We start from the raw sequence: 21,284 nt of genomic DNA, 5'->3' as shown, positions 1-21,284 counted from the left end.
GCTCTTCACACACTCCGGGCCTATCACCAACTTCAGGATATAAAGGTCATCTGCCTAATGATCCCCCATGCGAAATAAATTACATCTCTGAGAATTGAGTAGGCACATGCTAGCCACCACTGTTCTACACACACTCTGGGCCTATCACCAGCCACAGGATATCAAGGTCATATACCTTTAATGATCCCAATATTATATGCAGCCTTTTGTATGTACTCTACCAGCACATAATAAGATTTTTTTCTTATCTTCGAGGGGAACTCGCTTTGCATCAGCACATTGATCATTTGGGATTGATTGCACTTCGTGGTTGAGGATGGCTGATCACATGACGCATGCGAACCACCTTTTCAATTGGTTTACAGAGCACAATCTGTTGCCCGGCCAACCCGGACAACCCAGACAACCCGGACTTTGAAAGTGCCTGGACGAGCAGAACCGGGTCACTGAAAACGCACAAACACAACTTGCGTGCAAGGCTTCATTATAATTTATCCGTCATTTGGAAAGTCGTGCACTATTGAGCCGGACAGGAAAACAGCATCAAATGGATTAGACCTTCCAGGTCCAGAATCGGCCTTGTCAGACCTTTCAGACGTCATACTTTTATAACAATTTGCCTTTTTTGTGTACATAGTCAAGGCTCATGGAAGAGCTCTTAAAACTTCACCCTTGCCCTCTCCATCACCACCTTCTCCTCTCCTTGTCACGCAGGCAGCGGATGCAGCAGTCGGCAATGTACGAGCTTTGTATGGGAATGCAGCAAATATCGAAGGAGTTCAGTCGGATGCAAGTTTCCCAGGATGAGTTTCTTTGCATGAAGGCCCTTTTGCTTCTCAGCATGTGTAAGTTGTACCAGCACCACAAGACTTTAGAAATAATTGAGTTGTTTGAGAAGACATGTCTGCACAACACACAACCATTGTTGTCCTTTTCGGTCCTTTTTTTCGATTAGGAAATAGTATTCCGCAATAATTTCCAATTTCCGACTCGTTCACCAGAGCAGTGGTTCTTAAACTTTTTCAGTGCCCGTACCCCTAAGTTTTCATAATATTTTCCCGTACCCCCTGTCAAAAATAACTTAAAACTTCAATAACAGGTTAATAAAGTTTCTTTATTTTCACAATAAAAAACACATTTATGGAAACAATAATCATAATGCATAGTGTTTGCTGAAAAGTCACTTTGTTGAAGTAGGTTACAGTGCAATAATAAATTTTGTAAAAAAAAAACATACTAAACAGTACACACAGACACATTTCTAGTGGCTCTTTTGTTGTTGTTTTTCATCAGTGATGATGCTGAAATGAGGTTCTTTCTTTGAAATATCCTCATGCTCTTTGTCACTTGCATCCAAACTGTTCCTGGCCTTTGTTTTGATGTGTTGGAATGTTTACAAACCTGTCTCACACAAATAGGTGATCGCAAATGGCACGGGGATCTCCAGATCTCTCTCTCTCTCTCTCTCTCTCTCTCTCTCTCTCTCTCTCTCTCTCTCTCTCTCTCTCTCTCTCTCTCTCTCTCTCTCTTTTTCTCTCTTTCTCTTTCTCTTTCTCTTTCTCTTTCTCTTTTTCTCTTTCTCTTTCTCTTTCTCTTTCTCTTTCTCTTTCTCTTTCTCTTTCTCTTTCTCTTTCTTTTTCTCTTTCTCTTTCTCTTTCTCTTTCTCTTTCTCTTTCTCTTTCTCTTTCTCTTTCTCTTTCTCTTTCTCTTTCTCTTTCTCTTTTTCTCTCTCTCTCTGGAATGTTTTGAGTTGTGCACACCAGAAGATGTCCAGCTTCATTGATTCAAACTCCATTCGGATTTTTTCACTGGCCTTCATCCTCTTTCATTATATCACCATCATCCATGGAATCCAGATTGAAAAGAAATGGATCCCGTATCCATCTCTGTGTGATGGAAACCTCGCCATGGTGAAAGTATCCTGGAAAGTACTGAATCATCACCTGCAAATGTTCTTTCACTTCAGTTACGATGGATAGTTCTTTTTCCGCATTAGCAGCCTCATCCAGTTTTGGAAAGTTAGCAAAATTTCCATTCTCAATGCTCTTCATCCAAATTGGAAGTTTTTTGAGTGAAGGCAGACACCTTTTCCCTGGCAGTGATCATGTTCATCCGCATTCCTTGGATGCTGGTGTTCAAATCGTTGGTGTGTGAATATATCTATCTGCCAGGTTTGCCAGGGACAAAATGAACTCCTTATTTTCAAAGTGATCAGCAGTGTCACTGTCTTGCTTTCTAAGAAACTGCTTTATTTCGTCATGCAGTTCGAAGACATGAGTAAGCACCCAGCCACAGGAAAGCCATCTCACTTCAGTGTCGAAAAGAAGAACACAATGTTCAGCTCCAATTTCTTCACAAAAAACGTTGAAGAGATGGTGATTCAGGGCTCGTCCGCTGATAAAATTTACTGCACGTCCAGCAATTGACAAGACATTATTCAGGTGTTCTGGCAGCGTCTTCGTGGCAAATGCATGACGATGCAACACAGTGCGTGACAATAACATGGGGGCATCTCCTTATTCATAAGGGAAGCAAAGCCTGATTTGTTTCCTAGCATGGTGGGAGCTCCATCAGTGCAAAGTGATCCACACACGTTGAGAGTCATCCCATGCTTCAAGAAGAAATCTTTCACAAGATTGAACATGTCAATTGCTTTTGTGGTTGTTGTCAGCGGTTCACAAAACAAGAATTCGTCCATCACTTCTTTCTCCTTCACGTATTGCACAAATACCAACAACTGACTACAAAAACCGACATCAGTTGATTCATCTAACTTAACACTCACTTTGACAGGACGAGCTTTGATGTCTGTGATCACCTGCTGCAAGATATCTCCACTCATGTCACCAATCCTGGAACGGATAATGTCGTTTGACAAGGGTACCTGTTAAAGTTTATTTTGTGCCTCGGTTCTCAACACTACTTTTGCCATTTCTAGTGCACAAGGTTTCACCAGTTCGTCAGCAATTGTACGAGGCTTTTTTTTTTATTTGGCACACCAGAAAGCAACTTTATAAGATGCTTGTAACAATGGCTTCTCAATCGGCACGAATCTTAGCATTGGCAGGGTACCGCCACAATCAAATCATTCCCTCTTGATGTTCAAGCTGTTGAAGTCATGCCCAGAATTTGTACCTCCATGCTGAATGTTAAAATGCTCGTTAAGTCTTGAACAGCTTGGTTTCTTGGACATGATAAGTCATATTTGATTCTGTACAAAAAGACATTACAAAACGACAAAATTAAAATTAGCTACACTTATGGTTATTACTTCAGAAAAGAATACATGTTGTCATGTTTTTGATTGTAAGCGCTCATTCATATCTTTTTATGATACAATATTTGCTAGTAATTGAATATATTAGAATAAAATAATTGAAAAAAACCCCAAACCCTTTAATTTTTTAAGAAAAATATTTTAACCCTTCTTTTTTTCTTTAAATACTGTTACACCCTTGTTTTTAAATTTAAATTTATTTGGGGACAGCGTGTCTTATAACCCCAGCTTGGATGTTTCGTACCCCCAGGGGGTACAGGTACTCCTGGTTAAGAACCAATGCACTAGACAGATACCTTTCTGTATTTACTTGTGGGATATGGGCAGCACTGCATTGTATGTCGCAGTAACATCCATCCCAAGTTGCCACACAATTTTTACCCTCGCCGAAGGAGAGGGTATTGCATTTGGGTCCATTTGTTACTTGCAAAATCGAAGATTTTTCATGTTTATTGGTTCGTCGATTTTGTTATTCTGTCTGTCTGTTTGTCTGTTTGTCGCCTACAGGTCACAATTTAAACTGATATTCACAAAACTTCACCACATGGTAGAGTTTATCATTAGGAAGAAGGCTATTATTTTTGTGGTTAAAAGGTCAAAAGGTCAACCTTGGCCAATGGTCAACACCTTAGGTGAGATTTCTAAAATCCTCAATTTTCATCAGATTGACTTGAAATTTGAAGAGGTTTTATATTTCAGGTCACTGAATTCAAACACCAATTATTTTGGAGGTCCACATAGGTCAAAAGGTCAACATAGGCAGGATTTCTAAAATTGTCAATTTTCATCCGATTCACTTGAAATTTGAGGAGTTGGATATTTGGTCAATGAATTTAACCACCAATTTTTTTTTTAGGCCAAATTTGTTTTATGGATTTTGCAAGTATCGTGCTCTACACGACGCCTTCTTGTTTGTTTGTTTGTTACATGCAACATCGAAGATTTTCCAAGTATATTGGTCATTCAATTTCATTTTTCTGTGTCTGTCTGTCTGTCTGTCTGTCTGTCTGTTTGTTTGTTTGCTTGTTTGCTTGTTTGTCAATCACCTACAGGTCACAATTTAAAACCGATCTTCACAAAACTTCACCAAGTTGTAGAGGTAGTCTCAAACGAGAAGCCTATTGATATTGAGGTCAATGGTCAAAGGTCATCTTGAGGTCAAATTTCTAAAATTGTCATTTTTCATCAGATTGACTTGAAAATTAAACAGCAATTGCATATTGCATCACTGGATTTGGAAACCAACTATTTTTGAGATCAAAAGGTCCACTCAAGGTCAAACTTCTGAAATCAAGTGTCAACTGAAAAATCATCAATTTGCATCCTATTAACTTGAAAGTTGAACAGGATTTGCACAGTCCATCACTGAATTGGGAAAACAACTATTTTTGAGGTCCAAAGGTCAAAGGTCGACTCAGTCAAACTTCTAAAATCGTCAAATTTCATCTGAAGAACCATCAATTTTCATCCGATTAACTTGAAAATTAAGCAGCAATTGCATAGTGCATCACTAAATTTGTAAACCAACTATTTTTGAGGTCAAAAGGTCAACTCAATGTCAAAGTTCTAAAATCATCAATTTCAATCTGAAAAATAATCAATTTTCATTCGATTGGGCTGAGCCTTGATTAACATTGTCAATTTTAATCTTAATGAAATGGACAATTTGATATATCCATGGCAACCTTTGGAGAGGGGGTGGATTTTTCAAGTATCGTGCTCTGCATGACGTCTTTTTCTTGTTTGTCTGTTTGTCCGCACAGAACTTGAGTGTTTTTCTCAGCAACCACTTGTTGGATCGAGAGAAAATTATCACCATAGGAGAGACTACTCAAGTAGAATGCTTTACTGTTAATTATGACGTTTTTGGTCATGTGGTGTGGCAGCCATGTTGGAAAAATGGAAAAACTTTGGACCTCTGTATCTCTGAAACCGCACCAAGGAAAAACATGAAACTTGGCACATTGCAAGTACTCCTCATGGGGAGGAGAGGAGGTGATTGGGACCATACTCTGTGCAGAGCGTTGGTGCTGCTTAAGCAGTCTCCTTGGCTATTGGGCACAATACTGGATGGGTCACCACTCCGACACAGTATACCAGCATGCTGGCACTCATTTTGCCAACCTTGGAAGGATGACTGGCCGAGTTAACCCCACCTGGTATTAATTCAACAGCTTAGCAGGATTTGAACTCAGGACTCTTGGATCCACAGCCCACCACCCTAACCATTAAGCCAACACCAGGCATCCTCATGGGGAATGTGATTTTTTTAATGACGTCATAAGTGCCTTCATTATGACGTCATAATTGCAGATGTAGAACGCTACATCTGAGTGGTATGAAATTTTTTTAGGGTCATCTCAGGATAAAATGGTCCACAAAAAAAAATTGATGACATTAGGCTGATCAGATCGAGGCAAAACTTTACAAGTATGTCTGCCTATCAATGAGGAACAAAGTGTTCACAGATATGATATCATAGGTCACGTGGTTTGGCAGCCGTATTGGATTTACCCGAAAACCTATCAAAATCTTCTCCAGAATGGCTGGACAGATCAAAGGGAAACTTCACAAAAATATTCCCCAAGCCATGGGTGTACAAGTTTGTTAAGGAATAATTGATAGATCATATGGTTTGGCAGCCATCTTGGATTAAAGAAAAATCTTAAATTTTTTTTCTCTGGAATCGCTTAATAAATCGACATGAAACTTCGCAACTGTAATCTAGTAGTGATGCTGAATAAATGTTTTAAATTTCAACTTGATCGGACGCTTGGTTTGGCATTCATAGTTATTTGTTTTTTTTTTGATCCGGGTTCTTTTAGTTTTTTTTGATATGTTTAATATTAATATTAATACAAATGTATATACTATATATATATATATATATATATATATATATATATATATATATATATATATATATATATATATATATACACATATATTGAATACGGCTCACTTGACTGTGCCTGGATGGGTTTTTGGGTAGAGGAGTAGCAGCTGAAATGCGAATCCCATCGAGGTTCCTTCTGATGACTTCATCTTTGCTTTTTGCTTGTTTGGGTTCCTTCTGATTACTCCAATACAGGACTGTACCTATTTGGTCTTCCATTTGATTTGAATTTAATTTATTTTAATCCCATTCTAAATTCAATTGAATAATAATTAGAAAACGTCATGGGTCAGGGTCAAGTGTCCAATCAAAGCAGGATGTCTTGGCACCCGTTCATCACTCCCAGCAGTTATAAAGTGGCAGTTCTAATAAGTCTTTTATTAATTACGTAACACACCAGTACATAAACGCCACACAAAATACACCACAAAAAACAAGTCCTGGCGAGGGTCTGCAATCTCTGATTGCTCTCTTTCTTGTTTTGTACATGTGATCAAGCGAGGCTCATGGAAGAGTAAGAGCAGAATGGAAGGGAACAAAATGGAGAGTGGGAAACACTAATAGCAGTAGAAGTGAGACTGACATCAAGGAGAGGGGGGAAGTACACACGGAGGTGAACAGGCTGCATACAAAGCTGATTGAAACACAACAGGAAGAGGAAGGGGGAAGCAGGCATGAAACAGAAAAGGAACAAACCAACTGACAACTAACAAATGAAAAGAGCTGAGGGAGAGTGGGAAAGAAAATCACAATAACCTGAAAAAGGGGTGTTTGGGAATGGAGTAATTTGGGATCAAAGAGATCATGTGATCATGTGTACGTCAATTGGGATGAATTGAGGTGAACAGCTGTCTTGAATCCCTGGAAGGAAGAAGGGGAATGAACAGATTGTGGAAGTTGGTTCCACAGATGAGAGAGAAAAGAGGAACAAATGAGTGGAGGTGAGTAGTTAGCCTGGATTTTGCAAGTTTAACAGGAAACGGATAACTGGCAGAATCTCAGAGGGTGCTAAGAATCCTTAATGGTGTTCCCTTCACCGGGATTTGAACCCACCAGGGTTCGCGACACTAATCCAACATTCTCACCACCAAATTGCAATGGCCACATTCATTGAAGTGGTTCTTAAAATAATATTCTCGACTCAGAATGGGTTATCTGTTCACCCAGCTGTTTACGACTATTGTCATGCTCAAATGCCATAAGAAGAAAAGTTTTAGGATTACGTGTCATGATCCCACAAATTGTGTGTTGATGTCAGGATATGTCATACGTTATGTTTCTGTGTAAGACCAGTGTGGATGTTCAAGACACTTGGTTTCAGAGTCGTTTTTGTTTTTTTAGAGTTGTCATTACCAATTCCAGGACAGATTCTCCAATTAACTTGAGGCCTCTCTCCTTTATCCACATTTTAATGTGTTCCTAATTCGTGTAAATTATTGGGGATAAATTTATGCATGCATTGATTTTTCAGATCAAGTAGTCTTTCGGGATTTTATTACCCCTTACGTCAAGCACAAAGCGGGATTAAGCAATTGGTTCACTTTGTCTGTCTGGCTGACAGACATTAGTCGACGAGTAAGGAAAAACTTAATTTCAATAGAATTTTTTTTTAGAACACTGTGGAACATGAATCGGAACACAAACCTGCAGTTTATCAGTACTTTGGCTCTGAATTTGGCAACTTGTACGGAATCTTGCACCCCCCGCCACCCCCCCCCCCCCACCCAACACCACCACCACTCCCTTCCCTCCCCATGTGCATGCATGTGTACAGTGGGGAAAAGCAATTGATTCAGTCTGTCTGGCAATCAAACCAAATTGAAAATCATTCCAAACGGAAAACTTACTGTTTTTAGGGATGTCATAAAGGACACAAACAACAGGCACGAATAACTAATTTAACATGTGAAATAGGTGGTGTAAAAAAGGGTGCATCAACTATGATAAAGTCCCGATTCAATGGTTTTTGTCCCCCGTCCGACCAACCGATCATCTGTCCATGTACTTTTGTGTGCGTGATATTTCAAAAACCGTTGAACATTTAGCTTTTATATTGTAGATATGTATTCCTCATGACATGATCACAACCTGATTATATCACAGCTGTGATTGTCTGAATTCTGTTGTCATACAATTGGCAACCATCTCAGTAACTTGGCTTGTGTATGCGATGCTTCAAAAACCGTTGAACATTTTGTTTTAATATTGCGGATAGATATCTATTCCACATGACATTATCTCAACCTGATCAGATCATGGCGGTGATTGTCTGAATTATGTTGCCATGACAACTTTGCTTGTGTGTGCGATATTTCAAAAACCGTTGAAGATTTAGCTTTCATATTACACAGATCTATTCCTCATTCCACCCAAAAGGTGGGTGGCATAGAGTATCAGCTCCTTTTTAAAAAAAAAAATTCTACAGCCTTTAAAACTTTTATTTTATTTCAATGTAATTATAAATTTGAACACTGTAGAACACAATTTGCCTTGTTTGCACTTCAAAAAACCTTCAGTTTATCAGTATTTGGGCAAAAGTTTAGACTGTCTCGACCAATCAAATTTGCCGTGTGCTCTGCAGGTGGAGTAACAGCACAATTCAGACAAAATGGCAGTGCCTCGCGATATGACAGAGCAAACTTCATCCAAAAGATCTGTTTGTTTCGTGCATCTTTTCTCAAAACCTGGTGTTGGCTTAAAGGTTAAGGAGGGAACCTTAAGATTTTAGGGTCTTGAGTTTGAGCCACTGTTGTACCGTTAAATAACACGAAGTGGGTTGACTCAGCCTGTCATCCTTCTGAAGTCAGCAAAATAAGTACCAGCTTACTGGAAACAGGGGGCATCGCATCAATGGCATGGCCATGCTTCCAGTAATGATGCAACCAGCAGCCGCAGGCTGCATACGAAGCAATAAAAATAATAATCTTTTTCTCAGAGATCATTCCAAAATCGTCAGCCGCTCCTTGTGCGATCCAGCTCTCTGGGAGCTGGAAGATTGGACAGCAATGCCTGATGAAGGCAAGGCAGTCGATGTCCACTTTATTGATGTCTGCAAAACCTTCGATTTCGTCCCCCACCAATAGCTTGGGAAAAAATTTTTATGCCCTAGGATTCAGAGACCCTCTCCTGAAATGGATTCAAACTTTATTTGTTGGATACCGTGCAGTGTGTAGTCGTAAACAACTCAAAGTCAGACTGGACAAAAGTATGAAGTGGAATCCAGCAAGGTAGCAAGGAATCCCAGACCTACTCTTTTCTTGTTGTTTATCAATAACCTTACCTACCAGGATCACGAAGAAAGTACGGATCTGCTCAGATGATACTAAAATGTTACGGTCATTTGTTGGGCCGTCCGACTGTTCGCCTATTCAGGATGACCTGGACAAGATAGCAAAGTGATCTCAGCGACGGCAACTTCCTTTCAACACAGATAAATGTAACAGCCTCCATCTTGGCAAAGTCGTTGTCAACGAGTGTTACATGATGAGTGGAATTTGACATGAAAATGTCGTTAAAGAAAACGATCTCGGCATCACAATCAACACTGAACTAAGATTCCACTCACACATCTCAACTGCAGTCACCAAGGTGAACCAGAGGCTAATAAAACGTAACTTCACAACTTTGGATGAAGTTATATTGCCACTGCTCTTCAAGTCTGGTCCGACCTATCTTGCAGTATGGAAACTTCACATGGTGTTCCAGATATGCAGCAGACAGCAATAAATTGGGAAAGGGATAGAGAAGAGCAACCAAATTAGTCCTTACCATATGTCATCTCCCCTACCAAGAGAGGCTGAGACACCTTACTATGTACTCCTTAAGTTGCATATGCAGGTGAGGTGACATGATATACGTTTTCCAGATCATAAAGTGACTGCACTGCATCAACCACCATGACCTCCCCACGCCTGCAACTCCCAACTGTACCAGAAGTCATCCCACAAAGGTATTTAAGCCCAGGTGTGAGCTACTTCTCAGAAGCAGTTTCTTCAGTCAAAGAGTGATCGAGAATTGGAATAAACTTCCCTTGTGGAATCCACATCTGTAATAACTTGTTAAAATAACTTGAACAAATTTCAGCAAAGTGAAAACTTCACCCTGCACTGACTACCATTGTGCATGGATTCCTTCATGGTTTGAAACCAGCACAAGCCACCCATCCATCCATCCATTGGGAAAATACTCTGTGTAGAGCGTTGGTGCTACCGAAGAAGTCTCCTGGGCTACTGAGCACAATCCTGGATGGGTCACCACTCCGACAGTATACCAGCAAGCTGGCACTCATTTTGCCGACCTCAGAAAGATGACAGGCAGTCAACCCCCCCCCCCCCCACCTAGTATTAATTCAACAGCCGAGTGCGATTTGAACACAGGGTTCTAGAATCCCCAGCCCACCATCCGAACCATTAAGCCAACACCAGGCATAGCATAAGCCAACCAATATGGAAGTGTAGACCTGGGATTCACTGCAGGATATATCATCCTCATGTCCCATACATTGATGATGATGATGATGATGGTGTTGCTAATACCCAGAGTGCCCCAGGAAATGATGTCACTTTCCCTAAGCTTGGTGCCTGTACTTGTCTGGTGTTGTCTCATGTATTTGTTTGCATGCGGGTTCTTGATGTGTTGCAGATCCTCCATGAGCCTTACACTCTTTTACTGTGTACAAATAAATAAATAATGTAAAAATGGTACATGCTGCTTCCTTACTTGACACGACAAATAAATGCTCCTCAATGATATCCCTGTACCTGTCCTGCTGTTCTCCTCCTCACCCCTCCTTCGTAATCCTGGTTTGTTTTTGTGGTATATTGGCTAAAATTGGCTTTTTGTACTAAAACTTAAGTTGTCCAAGAGTGTTATTAAATCACCTTTTCGAGCTTCGCTATGACACAAAACAATTTTAACACATAATACATCTCCAAAACATTTGGCCAGATGTACATGTACGCTTGGACAATGATATATATATATATATATATATATATATATATATATATATATATATATATATATATATATATATATATATATATATATATATATATATATATATATATATATATATATATATATATATATTTCACAGACTTATAACTATTATATGGCCTTCACAAAACCAATTAAGGCTGGTGTTGACCTTTGCACCCTCGTACCCACCCACTCCCCCATCCCGCCACTCGCACCCAATATTTCCCAGATAATGACCGATTGAACCTCTGGTTTCCTTCCACTGCATTGCAATCTCCCCTCTTCCACTCGGACTCTGATGTAATTCACCTCATCGAGCATATCATTCCATATTCTCTTAAATTTTGAACCATTTCTCACATTTCTTCTTCGTTTTCGAGTGAAGAGCAAACCCCAATTGAAGCTCCGTTCATTCGTAAGACCTTTAAAAGTGCCTCTGCGCTGGAAAACGATATATCCTGCCACGCATTAAATCAGTTGGAAATTTGAATCAGAGACTTTGATTGGAAACAGGTGCATATTCACACATCACATGACATATCATTTGCCTAACTCACGGTCATGGGTCAGGGTGTCTGCCGTGTGTAAAGACAGCTATACACAGAAACAAGAACATTTTGCAGCTTCACCTTCTTCATCTTTATGAATTAAATTTTGCTTGGAGGCAAATACTACCAAACTGGCCTTGCTGGAATATTCGTTATAACGTCGAGCAATATGAGGGTTACAGCCTGGCATCATTCTCAGGGAAGAACTTGGCTTATCTACCAACACATGATTAGCCAAGTTTATTTTCACATATTTTACAACACAACATAGTTTGCAACAAGAGACATATTTTTGATGTTTTATTGATCGATTTATTTGACCTGTTGTACCTGATACATATTGAAAACCCACTTTTCTCCCCAGTGCCACAAGAGGGCTTAAAAATGCAAAGCTTCTTCAACGAAATGCGGATGAATTACATCCGTGAGCTCAACAAAGTGGTGGTGGAAGGAAACCGTGCAGAGGGATGGCAACGGTTTTATCAGCTCACCAAAATGCTCGACTCCATGCATGACGTACGACGAGCACAGCCACAACATATTCCCATCTGCTTACGCACCACCTCAAAATGAGTTGTACACCATTTGCTTCACACTTTTCTCGGCCCTTCTCTTTCTGAGTTTCCTGACATCCATTGACTCTTACTCTTTTCTCTCCACCCCATCCCTGTATCCATTCCACAGCTTGTCGGAAACCTTCTCCAGTTCTGCTTCCACACATTTGTCCAGTCGCAGGCACTGGCTGTTGACTTTCCAGAGATGATGACCGAAATGATCAGTGCTCAGCTACCGCGCATCCTCTCGGGAAAGGCCAAGCCACTGCTCTTCCACAGCAAGGGACGTTGAACTCTCTTAGCTCTCACCATTTTCCTTTCCTCGTCGGCTCATATTTCCACTCCTTTTTTCTATGGCTATAGCCTCTGGTCAAGGCCTCTCCCTCGCTCGCTGTGCTGCTCGACCATCATTTCATTTTGTCGATCTCCAGATCGAATTTTTTCCAAAGACGTGGCGCTTTGCATGGTTTTTCAGGGCATGTGCCTATGATGTGCCATAGGAAATCTGCGGAAACGTTACTTAAGTTGCCAAACCTAGGAATAGCATCATACAACCATTCTACTCCTGGAATCATATGTGCATATATCCTGTGAGCTTTAGAGTTTATGCATTTTTTTCTTTTATTTTTTCAATGGTTTTGTATTTTGAAATGACGAGTTCATGATATCGATAAGGAGTAAATGCACATTTAACAGATGGAAGCATAGACATCCGCAATAATTCGAACAATTAAGTCAAATGCAACATGATTGGGGTCATTTAAATTGAAGCCAATTTATGATGATCAAGATAGATCCACAGACTTTCCAGGCTGCCGGGTGTTGCTGATGCAGTCTCTGGGAGGTTTGCCATTGCCTTCTTCCCGAGCAGGCAGGTCTGGGATTTAGACTTTGGCCAGGGTGTTTGCACACATTAGTCTACTCCTTGCAAATATCACAGTGAGATATTTAATGTGTCTGCCAGTAGCGGCCAATGGGACACCTGCCTTAATGTCCCAACCGACGGATGACGCCCAGTGATGGCTTGGGAAGCACCAGGGTGAGAGTTTACAGTGAAATCGACACTTAAACGCAGACGTGGCAACTCAAAAGCAAAGCTGTTTGTTTTTCAAACTATTTGAATGTTGTTTTGGTCGCTCTTTTACCTTGATTGTGATGATTCTGATGTATCATGCTCTGTTACAGGATGTAATTGCTGCTAAAGCAGTTTCTTGGCAACTGCTGGTGGGCATCTCACTGGGTGGTTTGCTATTGCCTCCCAGCAGCAGTTAAGGCAGGAATTTATAATTTGGCTAGGGTGCCAGCGATAGCTTGCCGACTCTTTGTGAAGGACACCGTGGGATTTTTGACCTGTGTAACACTGGGATGACAGTTTCCTTTCCTCGTCAACATTCAAACCCAGGCGAGATAGCTTTGAGGTGAGTGTTAATAAGTCGAGGTCATCCTGCCAGTCCTCCTTTACCTTAGCAGCACTCGTTTTTATTATTTTAACGTCAAATAATCATAAATATTCATATAAACAAAACACAAGATGACTCTTTACAATCCCAAATCCTATGAAATCATTTTGTCTAACAAACTTAATGCAACTGAAATTTTTGTTTTATCAGAGAGTGATAAGGTAGCAAACTATTTATTGTTTTACAAAGCTCAAGGCTCATCGTCGAGAAAATACTTGCAATAATAGATGAAATAAATAAACAAATAAATGCAAATAAAAAGGATATGACGGTGACGAGTGACAAGCAATTGCAAGACTTCCTGCGCCACTGGAACTTGAATAATCCCAATGGATCAACCTCTGGAAAGGGAAATCAGGTGGCCTAACTGCCAAGGAAGTCTCATGACATCCTAGCCCTTTGTAGTGGTTTGGGTTTAGGTTAGAACCTGCAATTCTGATCTCCATTTCCATGAAACAGTCGAGCACACATAGAAATACAAATTCGGATCAAAACATAATTTAGGTAAAGAGCTTATAAAGAGAATATGAGAAGGGAGACAACAGGAAGCAATGACCTGTATGTTTATGATAAACATCTGGCTCAGAGCAGTTGGTGAGGAAAGGCCAACCTGGGATGTCATGGCCTGGGGATCGGGGGCTCCCAAAAGATATCGCAAATGTAGTCGGTGTGTAAGGGCAGCGCCCAAACTGTTAAAATGGAATATCAAAGCATATAACGATACTTCACACGATCAGTCTTAATGTCGTCAGTTGGCATACGCTGATATAGATGTAATAAACGTTTTTCATTTCATAAAGCATGGGCCAAATTAAACTGTGGATTGCTTTTTAAAATTCAAATAAAAACAGTTGACGTCAAATTCCTACAAAGCCATAAACCATAACAGCATCAGAGCAAATACTTCTGGCTTTTAAGGTTGCACATAGGAAACCAGGGTCACTGACTGTTAAAGGGCTTTACTTCCAGGAATGCCATGAGGATGAAAAGAATGAGGCTGAACGTGTTTGAATTTTTGTTAGTGTGTGTCAACTATATATGGTGTGTCGGTGTGTGTATGTATATGTATATGTATATATGTATATGTGTGTATATATATATATATATATATATATATATATATATATATATATATACACACACACACACACACACACACACACACACACACACACACACACACACACACACACACACACACACACACACACTTCAGAGATATACCACTTTCACGAAACAAAATACATTTTCAGAATATTCTTTACTTCCAAATATTCAGATTTGATTTTCAGTTTCAAACAAATGGCTGTTGTTTATCAGATGAAATCGATTACTTTTTTCCAATTCACTACATAACCTTCAACTGTGCAAAATTATTGTTTTTTACAAACATCGATACAGAGGAAACAATGTGATGAAAATTTTCAAAAACAACTCAAGAATCAACGTTTTTTGGGGGGATGGGTTCGGGGTTCATCAGCAAAGGAAGGTTTAACTGAACTGGGAAAAAACTTAAAACTGGAGGGTTTTCCACTTTATTTCTGTTGAAAATCATGCTCTGCATGAAGGTGAAGATATTTTCACTTTGTCTGCACAGTATTGGTCATCTCATGGCGATTCAAGAACCTTCACAGTGGTGTCCAGTCATCCAAAAAAGGGTCTTAATGTAGAGCATGCTCAACTGACTTGAATCTCACCATTTTGCATATATACCCGTTATTAGGTTGGAACTGTTGTGTTGACTAAAAGGCATTCCATTTACTCAGTCGGATGAATTACTGTATCATATTTGGCTGGACGGCAGTTAAAAGTTCTGCTCGATTGCTTTAGCCCTAACCTTACATTGGGCCGCTGGATGGTTCCAAGAACTCACGCCGACGATGGACATATGACACAATTGAATGCAATAAAATTAAAAAGATATTCCATTACCTGCTGAACCCATGCCGATGACTCGATGGATATTGAGATCGAGCCATTAAAGGAGGGTGACGACGGATAGACATCTCCATGGGACATGTCTATGATGGAGCTGTACACAAGACTTATTTTATCCTGTCCATTGACTCAGATATGTTAAAAAAAAAAGGTGATGATGGAGAGACATCTCCATGGGACATGTCCATGACAGAACTGTGCATGAGACTTGCTTCCTGTCCATTGACTCAAATTTATCTTAAAGTCTTCAGCACTTTCAGGACATCCTGTTGTTGTACACTGAAGAAGTATGGAATCTGCTCAAACTAACGAGGCATAATCTGGGTGTTTACACAGACGGGAAGTGTTCAGTGGTTTCCATATGATAGAATGACAGTATTGTCATATGGCCAGAAGAGTTTTTAGGAAGGTAGTTGTGCATGACATCTCATGGGTTTACACATTTTGAATGGCAATTAAAATCCACCCTGATTTACGATTTAACTTTATACAAATTAATTCCACTTATGGTGAAGCAACGACTTTCCTTTTATCAGTCACATACTCATTTCTTTACTGGAAGTGTTTTAATTTTATAATTTCAACCGCTCTCCCATTTGACCTACCCGAACACACTTGTAATAAAGTGACATCTTACTCTTCATTAAGCTTTATTTGATTGTGTTTGGACTTCTTGCATTTCCTGTTACACTTTACATACTCCTGTTCATCACAACTATCTACATATTATGCAACTTTGAGCCTTACCTTCCAAATCGGCTCATTGTGGTTTTGTGCACGTTGTGCCCTTCTTTGTGCTTTTGCCTGATGTCTCCTCCATTGTCATTTTTCATAATTTTTGCGGGTGATGATATCTTTCATTTTCCTTATTACTTTAACATCTGCCATTATGCTGTCCTTTTCAGTCCCAGCCCATTAAATATGACTGTAACCATGTGGGATCCAGTCAAGGAAACAAAGCAAATCTGAGTCAATGGACAGGAAGTTTTACAGACCTCGTGGTCTTGAGTGCGCTTCACAACATGAAGTTTCAAGAAGGGAAAGACAGCTGCATAAAGTGCTGTCATAGTATGTTAGAGTTCAGAATGGCTTGTACTTTTGCCAGTGCTGGTGGTCTTGAACTGGATCCATCACTTGTTGTATGATGACTCAATAGAGGGAATTTAGCTATAACGTAACGTATAAATAGGGAACCAATTAATTATACAATACGTTAAATTCGCTTTTGGGGAACTTGTAATCTCCTAATACGCGACTTTTGAAATGACGTATGAATGCTAAACAAGGCCTTTTGCGCACGTGCTGTGTGTTTGTGTTTTAGTTGCTTGGTTCTCCTCTCCGGGCACTTTTAACCTGCACTTCGCTTGCGTGAACTCTGTAATTCAAATAGTCTTTTTAACATAATTTTCACCATTTTGACGAAAGAGTGGAAATTTCAGAGTGGTTAACCATAATTGTTAGTTCCTAAAGGCAAATTGGACTCACGGAAATATTGTGTAGCAAATACGAGAAATATTTGTGGATGAGTGGTGTCGGATTCATACCATTTCCTGTTAGCACAAACTAGTGTTGGTTATGGAGCGAAAACACACACATGGACATTTCTCCTTTTAGCAATAGATGCAAAAAGCTAATACAATTTACGTTGCGGCCCTGGAATCAAACAAGGAATATACTTATAACATCCCTCACACCCCAAACTCCCCCCCTCACCCTCCACCCATCAACATGATTAATAGTAAATACCATAATTCTACACTTGCCCTTTATATTCACGGTACCCAGATATGTCCTTCCAATCGGTGTTCAGAACCACCTAATGCAGATACACAGTCTATTCACTGCTAGCGATTCATTGGGGGGGTTTGTGTAGCGCACACCCATCCACTTTGCCCTTGCAATGACCCATATAGTCAGGAGTTTGCAATACAGGCAGCTACCCGTTCAGCTAGCTTAGAAATTTCTCCAAGTCTTTCGTTGTGCAGAGGTAGTGCCCTTTCTCTCAGATACTTTAACAAATATTTTCAACTTGTTTTAGAGCTTCGTGAGCCATTTCAGGTAACAATCCTTATCCGGGACACATCATACGTACCTTCTTTCATCCCGAACACGTAAGTTTCCTCGGGTCTCTGTCATGCACATCGAACATTCTGGGGCATATTACGTCATTTTGAAAGTCGCTTATTATGAAAGATTAGATTGGGGGGGGGATGGAGAAGCATTGTGGGAGGGGAAGAAGCATTGTCTGTCGTTTGTCCTAGCACACATGCATTTCATGCTGCTCTAGGCCATTTGGGTGCACGTTTTATCCTGTACTGGTTTCCCATGCTTTTCGTGCCACTCAAACTTGGCTTGTTTTAGTTCATTCCATTGTGTTGATCATGCTTGGTGCTGTACTGGACTGCACTGTACTGTACAGGATTTCACCCTTTTTCAATGTTCTTCAGTAAAATTTAGTCAAGATGTCTGGAAAAAGGCCATTAATTAAGTGCAAGTGATAAAGGTGCAAAACTAGAACATAAAGCAATTACTTTGGATGTGAAATTAAATATCTTAAGGCGTTTGAAGCAATGATAAATTTAGCCAAATTGTGAAAGCAATAGGGCTGGCTATGTCTATAATGGAAACAAGACGTGATAATAAAGTCAAAACAAAAGCAAGTTCTCGAAAGATTCTGAAAACATTCTCTTTAAAAAAATGAACTCATGATGAAATATAAAAAGTATTAAAAATTTTGTTTACAATAAAAATGGAAAAACCAACAGAATGTGATAATAAAACAAGCCAACAACTACTTAGTTGCCTCAATGTAGAAGTAATGTAAGGGAAAAGATATTTAGTCCGTCTTGGGGCCGACATGTTTTCTGAAGGAATGTATCTCCAATTATCAAGAAGTCGGTTGACTTCTTATGTGGGGATGGCCCAGACACTCCAATGCAGTGTGACCACTCCTCATTTTCATAAATGCCAAGGTGAGCCAATGAAAAAAGCCAATAATTCACAAGGTTTTGGAAAAGCGATGATAATAGAAAACCGATACGTCAAGAAAACCTATAGAAAACCAAGACGCCAAGGTGAACAACGAATAGCCAAGATCTTGTGAAAAAGCCAAGGAGTGGTGCTCCTTGGGTCGAGCTTGGGCATCGGGCTCCTAGGGTTTTCAACTGTTGGTTCATGAGTCAGTAAGTGACCACTATATTCGTTATGGGTGTGTGTGTGTGTGTGTGTCTGTCTGTCCCGAGCATAGCCCGGGGGTTTTGATCCGATCCTGATAAAATTTGGGTGGGGGGTTTATATCATGATCTAGTTGTGTTTTCCTGAGAATGGGCGTGGTCCGCCCATTATGGGCGGAGACACACCCAAAAAACATGTGTTTATAGGGAGTAGCCGATTTCAAGTTACATCTTCTCCTCGGGGGTTTGTCGAATCTGGCAGGGGTTTCGTTATTTAGTTAGCCCAATGGCACCTGCATAGCCCCACAGAGCTCGATTTTTCATTCTCGTCCCAAGATCAAGGTCACAAGGTCAAAAACTTACAAAATTGCGAATTTTGACATAAAAATCATACGACCGCCCAAACATTGAGAGCTCGGATGACAATATTTTTTTATGCATAATCTTGAGGTCATTCCCACCTAAAGTCTTGAAACCATTTTGCTCTATCTCGAACACCTTGCCCGTGGCGCGCCCTTCAAGTTTGTTTTTACGCTGATTTCATCAAAGTATGGATAATCCGATGAGTGTGAAATGCCATATAGCCTATATGACGTTATATTGTTCTTGGAATGTTCCAGAGGAAGTTTTGCACCAAAGGTCATAATCCTTGACCTTTGACCTTTAAAGTTCACAAAGGTCAAATTTTCAAAGTTGTGGGAATCGAACCGGGTTTTCGACCTTCTTCGACGAACTAACTCCAATAAGCTATAGCACGTATCCTGTTTCCTTATTTTAATGTCCACAACATTGTTTTGTGACCTTTAAAGGTTATGCAAAAGTCAAATTTTGAAAGTTGTTGAACGAAACCCGGTTTTCGACATTTTGCAGCTAATAACCTGTCACTCGTACCACATCATGTTGATCATTTTTATAACTTGGTCAAAAATTATCACATTGTCTCATCCTTGACTTCTGAAACAATCTACATCGTCAAATACTGCTCATGAACCATTGTTGTCTTCAGACTTGTTCATTTTAAATTCAGGTTGGAACACAACAAAATGTGAATACTTTCTGAAGGCACTGTTCAGTGTGTGTGTGTGTGTGTGTGTGTGTGTGTGTGTGTGTGTGTGTGTGTGTGTGTGTGTGTGTGTGTGTGTGTGTGTGTGTGTGTGTGTATGCAATGTTGAGTGTATGAACGTCTGTGTGTGCTTGATATCATTTTTACACACAAACACACACACACACACACACACACACACACACACACACACACACACACACACACACACACACACACCTCAGTGTGTAAGTGCATTGTGTAGGGACAAGCATTATTAAAAGAAAGATGTCGGGATGGTGTCCCATGATTATTTCTTGTGACCATCCCGACCTTGTTTACATACTTTTGGGAGGAACATCATGACATCCTTTTACATGAAAAAAGAAAAGCTTTTATTACTTGTATAATGGAAGTCACTGGGAAAATCGGGTTCCATATAAAGAATTTCGCTTTATGTACGACTTTTCAAGAACGTGTATATTTACTCTGTAAATCAGGGGATGGGTATACTCACAGTCAGAGTGACCCATGTACTACATCTGCATAGGAGGAGGAGGTTGTGATCATACTCTGTGTAGGGTGTCGGTGCTGCTTAATCAGTCTCCTTGGCGATTGGGCACAATCCTGGATGGGTCACCCCTCCGACATAGGATACCAGCATGCTGGTACTCATTTCTCTGACATCGGAAGGATGGCAGGTCGAGTTGACACCACCTGGTATCAATTCAACAGCTAAGTGGGATTTGAACTCAGGACCCAAGGATCCAAAGTCCGCCACCCGAACCATGAAGCCAATACAAGGAATACACCTCAATGTGGTTACTTATATTTGAAACAGGCATTTTCCTCATCCCTTATGGATTTTCTATCACCTTGCGAATGTTTATCATGGGAAGCTACGCTCCATATGATGAGCTGGATAAAGCCAAAATTAATTAAAAAACAGAATTCTCACCAATTTGTAGAATCTTTTAGCTCTCATACGAGCCTCGACAGTGTATACAAACATGTATGTATATATATATATATATATATATATATATATATATATATATATATATATATATATATATATATATATATATATTGTTGCGAATTCGCGCCCGCCGACGTGCGAACGGCCACGTAACTCGAATCGCGGCACGTCGCCCACCGGATGGACAATTCTGTCGTGACCCTCTCAGACTAACGCCGGGAGCTAGTCACCGGTGGGCCTTTCGGCCTCACCACGGTCGAGCCAATCGGCCCCCCACGTGGGATAGGGTTGTTCGCCAAATTCGACCTACCTAAGTACCCACGCGAAGGGTAGACCGGGCAATCGCACCTCGTCGCAGGTCGACTCCGGACACGGGCCACTTAAGCGACCCATTCCATACTAGCGGGATAACTGAGCGGTGTTATCGTCGGCCTGGA

At 40.3% G+C, this 21,284-nt stretch overlaps 1 protein-coding gene across 2 annotated transcripts in view; it reads left to right on the top strand.

Annotated features, from left to right (window-relative positions):
* LOC147014631 (progesterone receptor-like) overlaps window positions 1–16,296 on the top strand; it is a 256,608-nt gene extending 240,312 nt beyond the window's left edge. For both annotated transcript variants that reach the window (XM_085852761.1, XM_085852762.1), the window contains exons 6-8: window positions 715–845; window positions 12,066–12,217; window positions 12,386–16,296. In XM_085852761.1, coding sequence (XP_085708887.1) covers window positions 715–845; window positions 12,066–12,217; window positions 12,386–12,547 — 445 coding nt within the window. In that variant the 3' untranslated portion in view covers window positions 12,548–16,296. The remainder of the gene's footprint in view (window positions 1–714; window positions 846–12,065; window positions 12,218–12,385) is intronic.
* Window positions 16,297–21,284: the final 4,988 nt, after the last annotated feature.

The sequence above is a fragment of the Eptatretus burgeri genome, chromosome 13 (assembly GCF_056783735.1).
Source record: "Eptatretus burgeri isolate ZD-2024b chromosome 13, Ebu_testis_v1, whole genome shotgun sequence".
In the NCBI taxonomy this organism is placed as follows: Eukaryota; Metazoa; Chordata; class Myxini; order Myxiniformes; family Myxinidae; genus Eptatretus; species Eptatretus burgeri.
The sequence above is the reverse complement of the archived record's forward strand: the minus strand, read 5'-3'. Positions and strand labels throughout refer to the sequence as shown.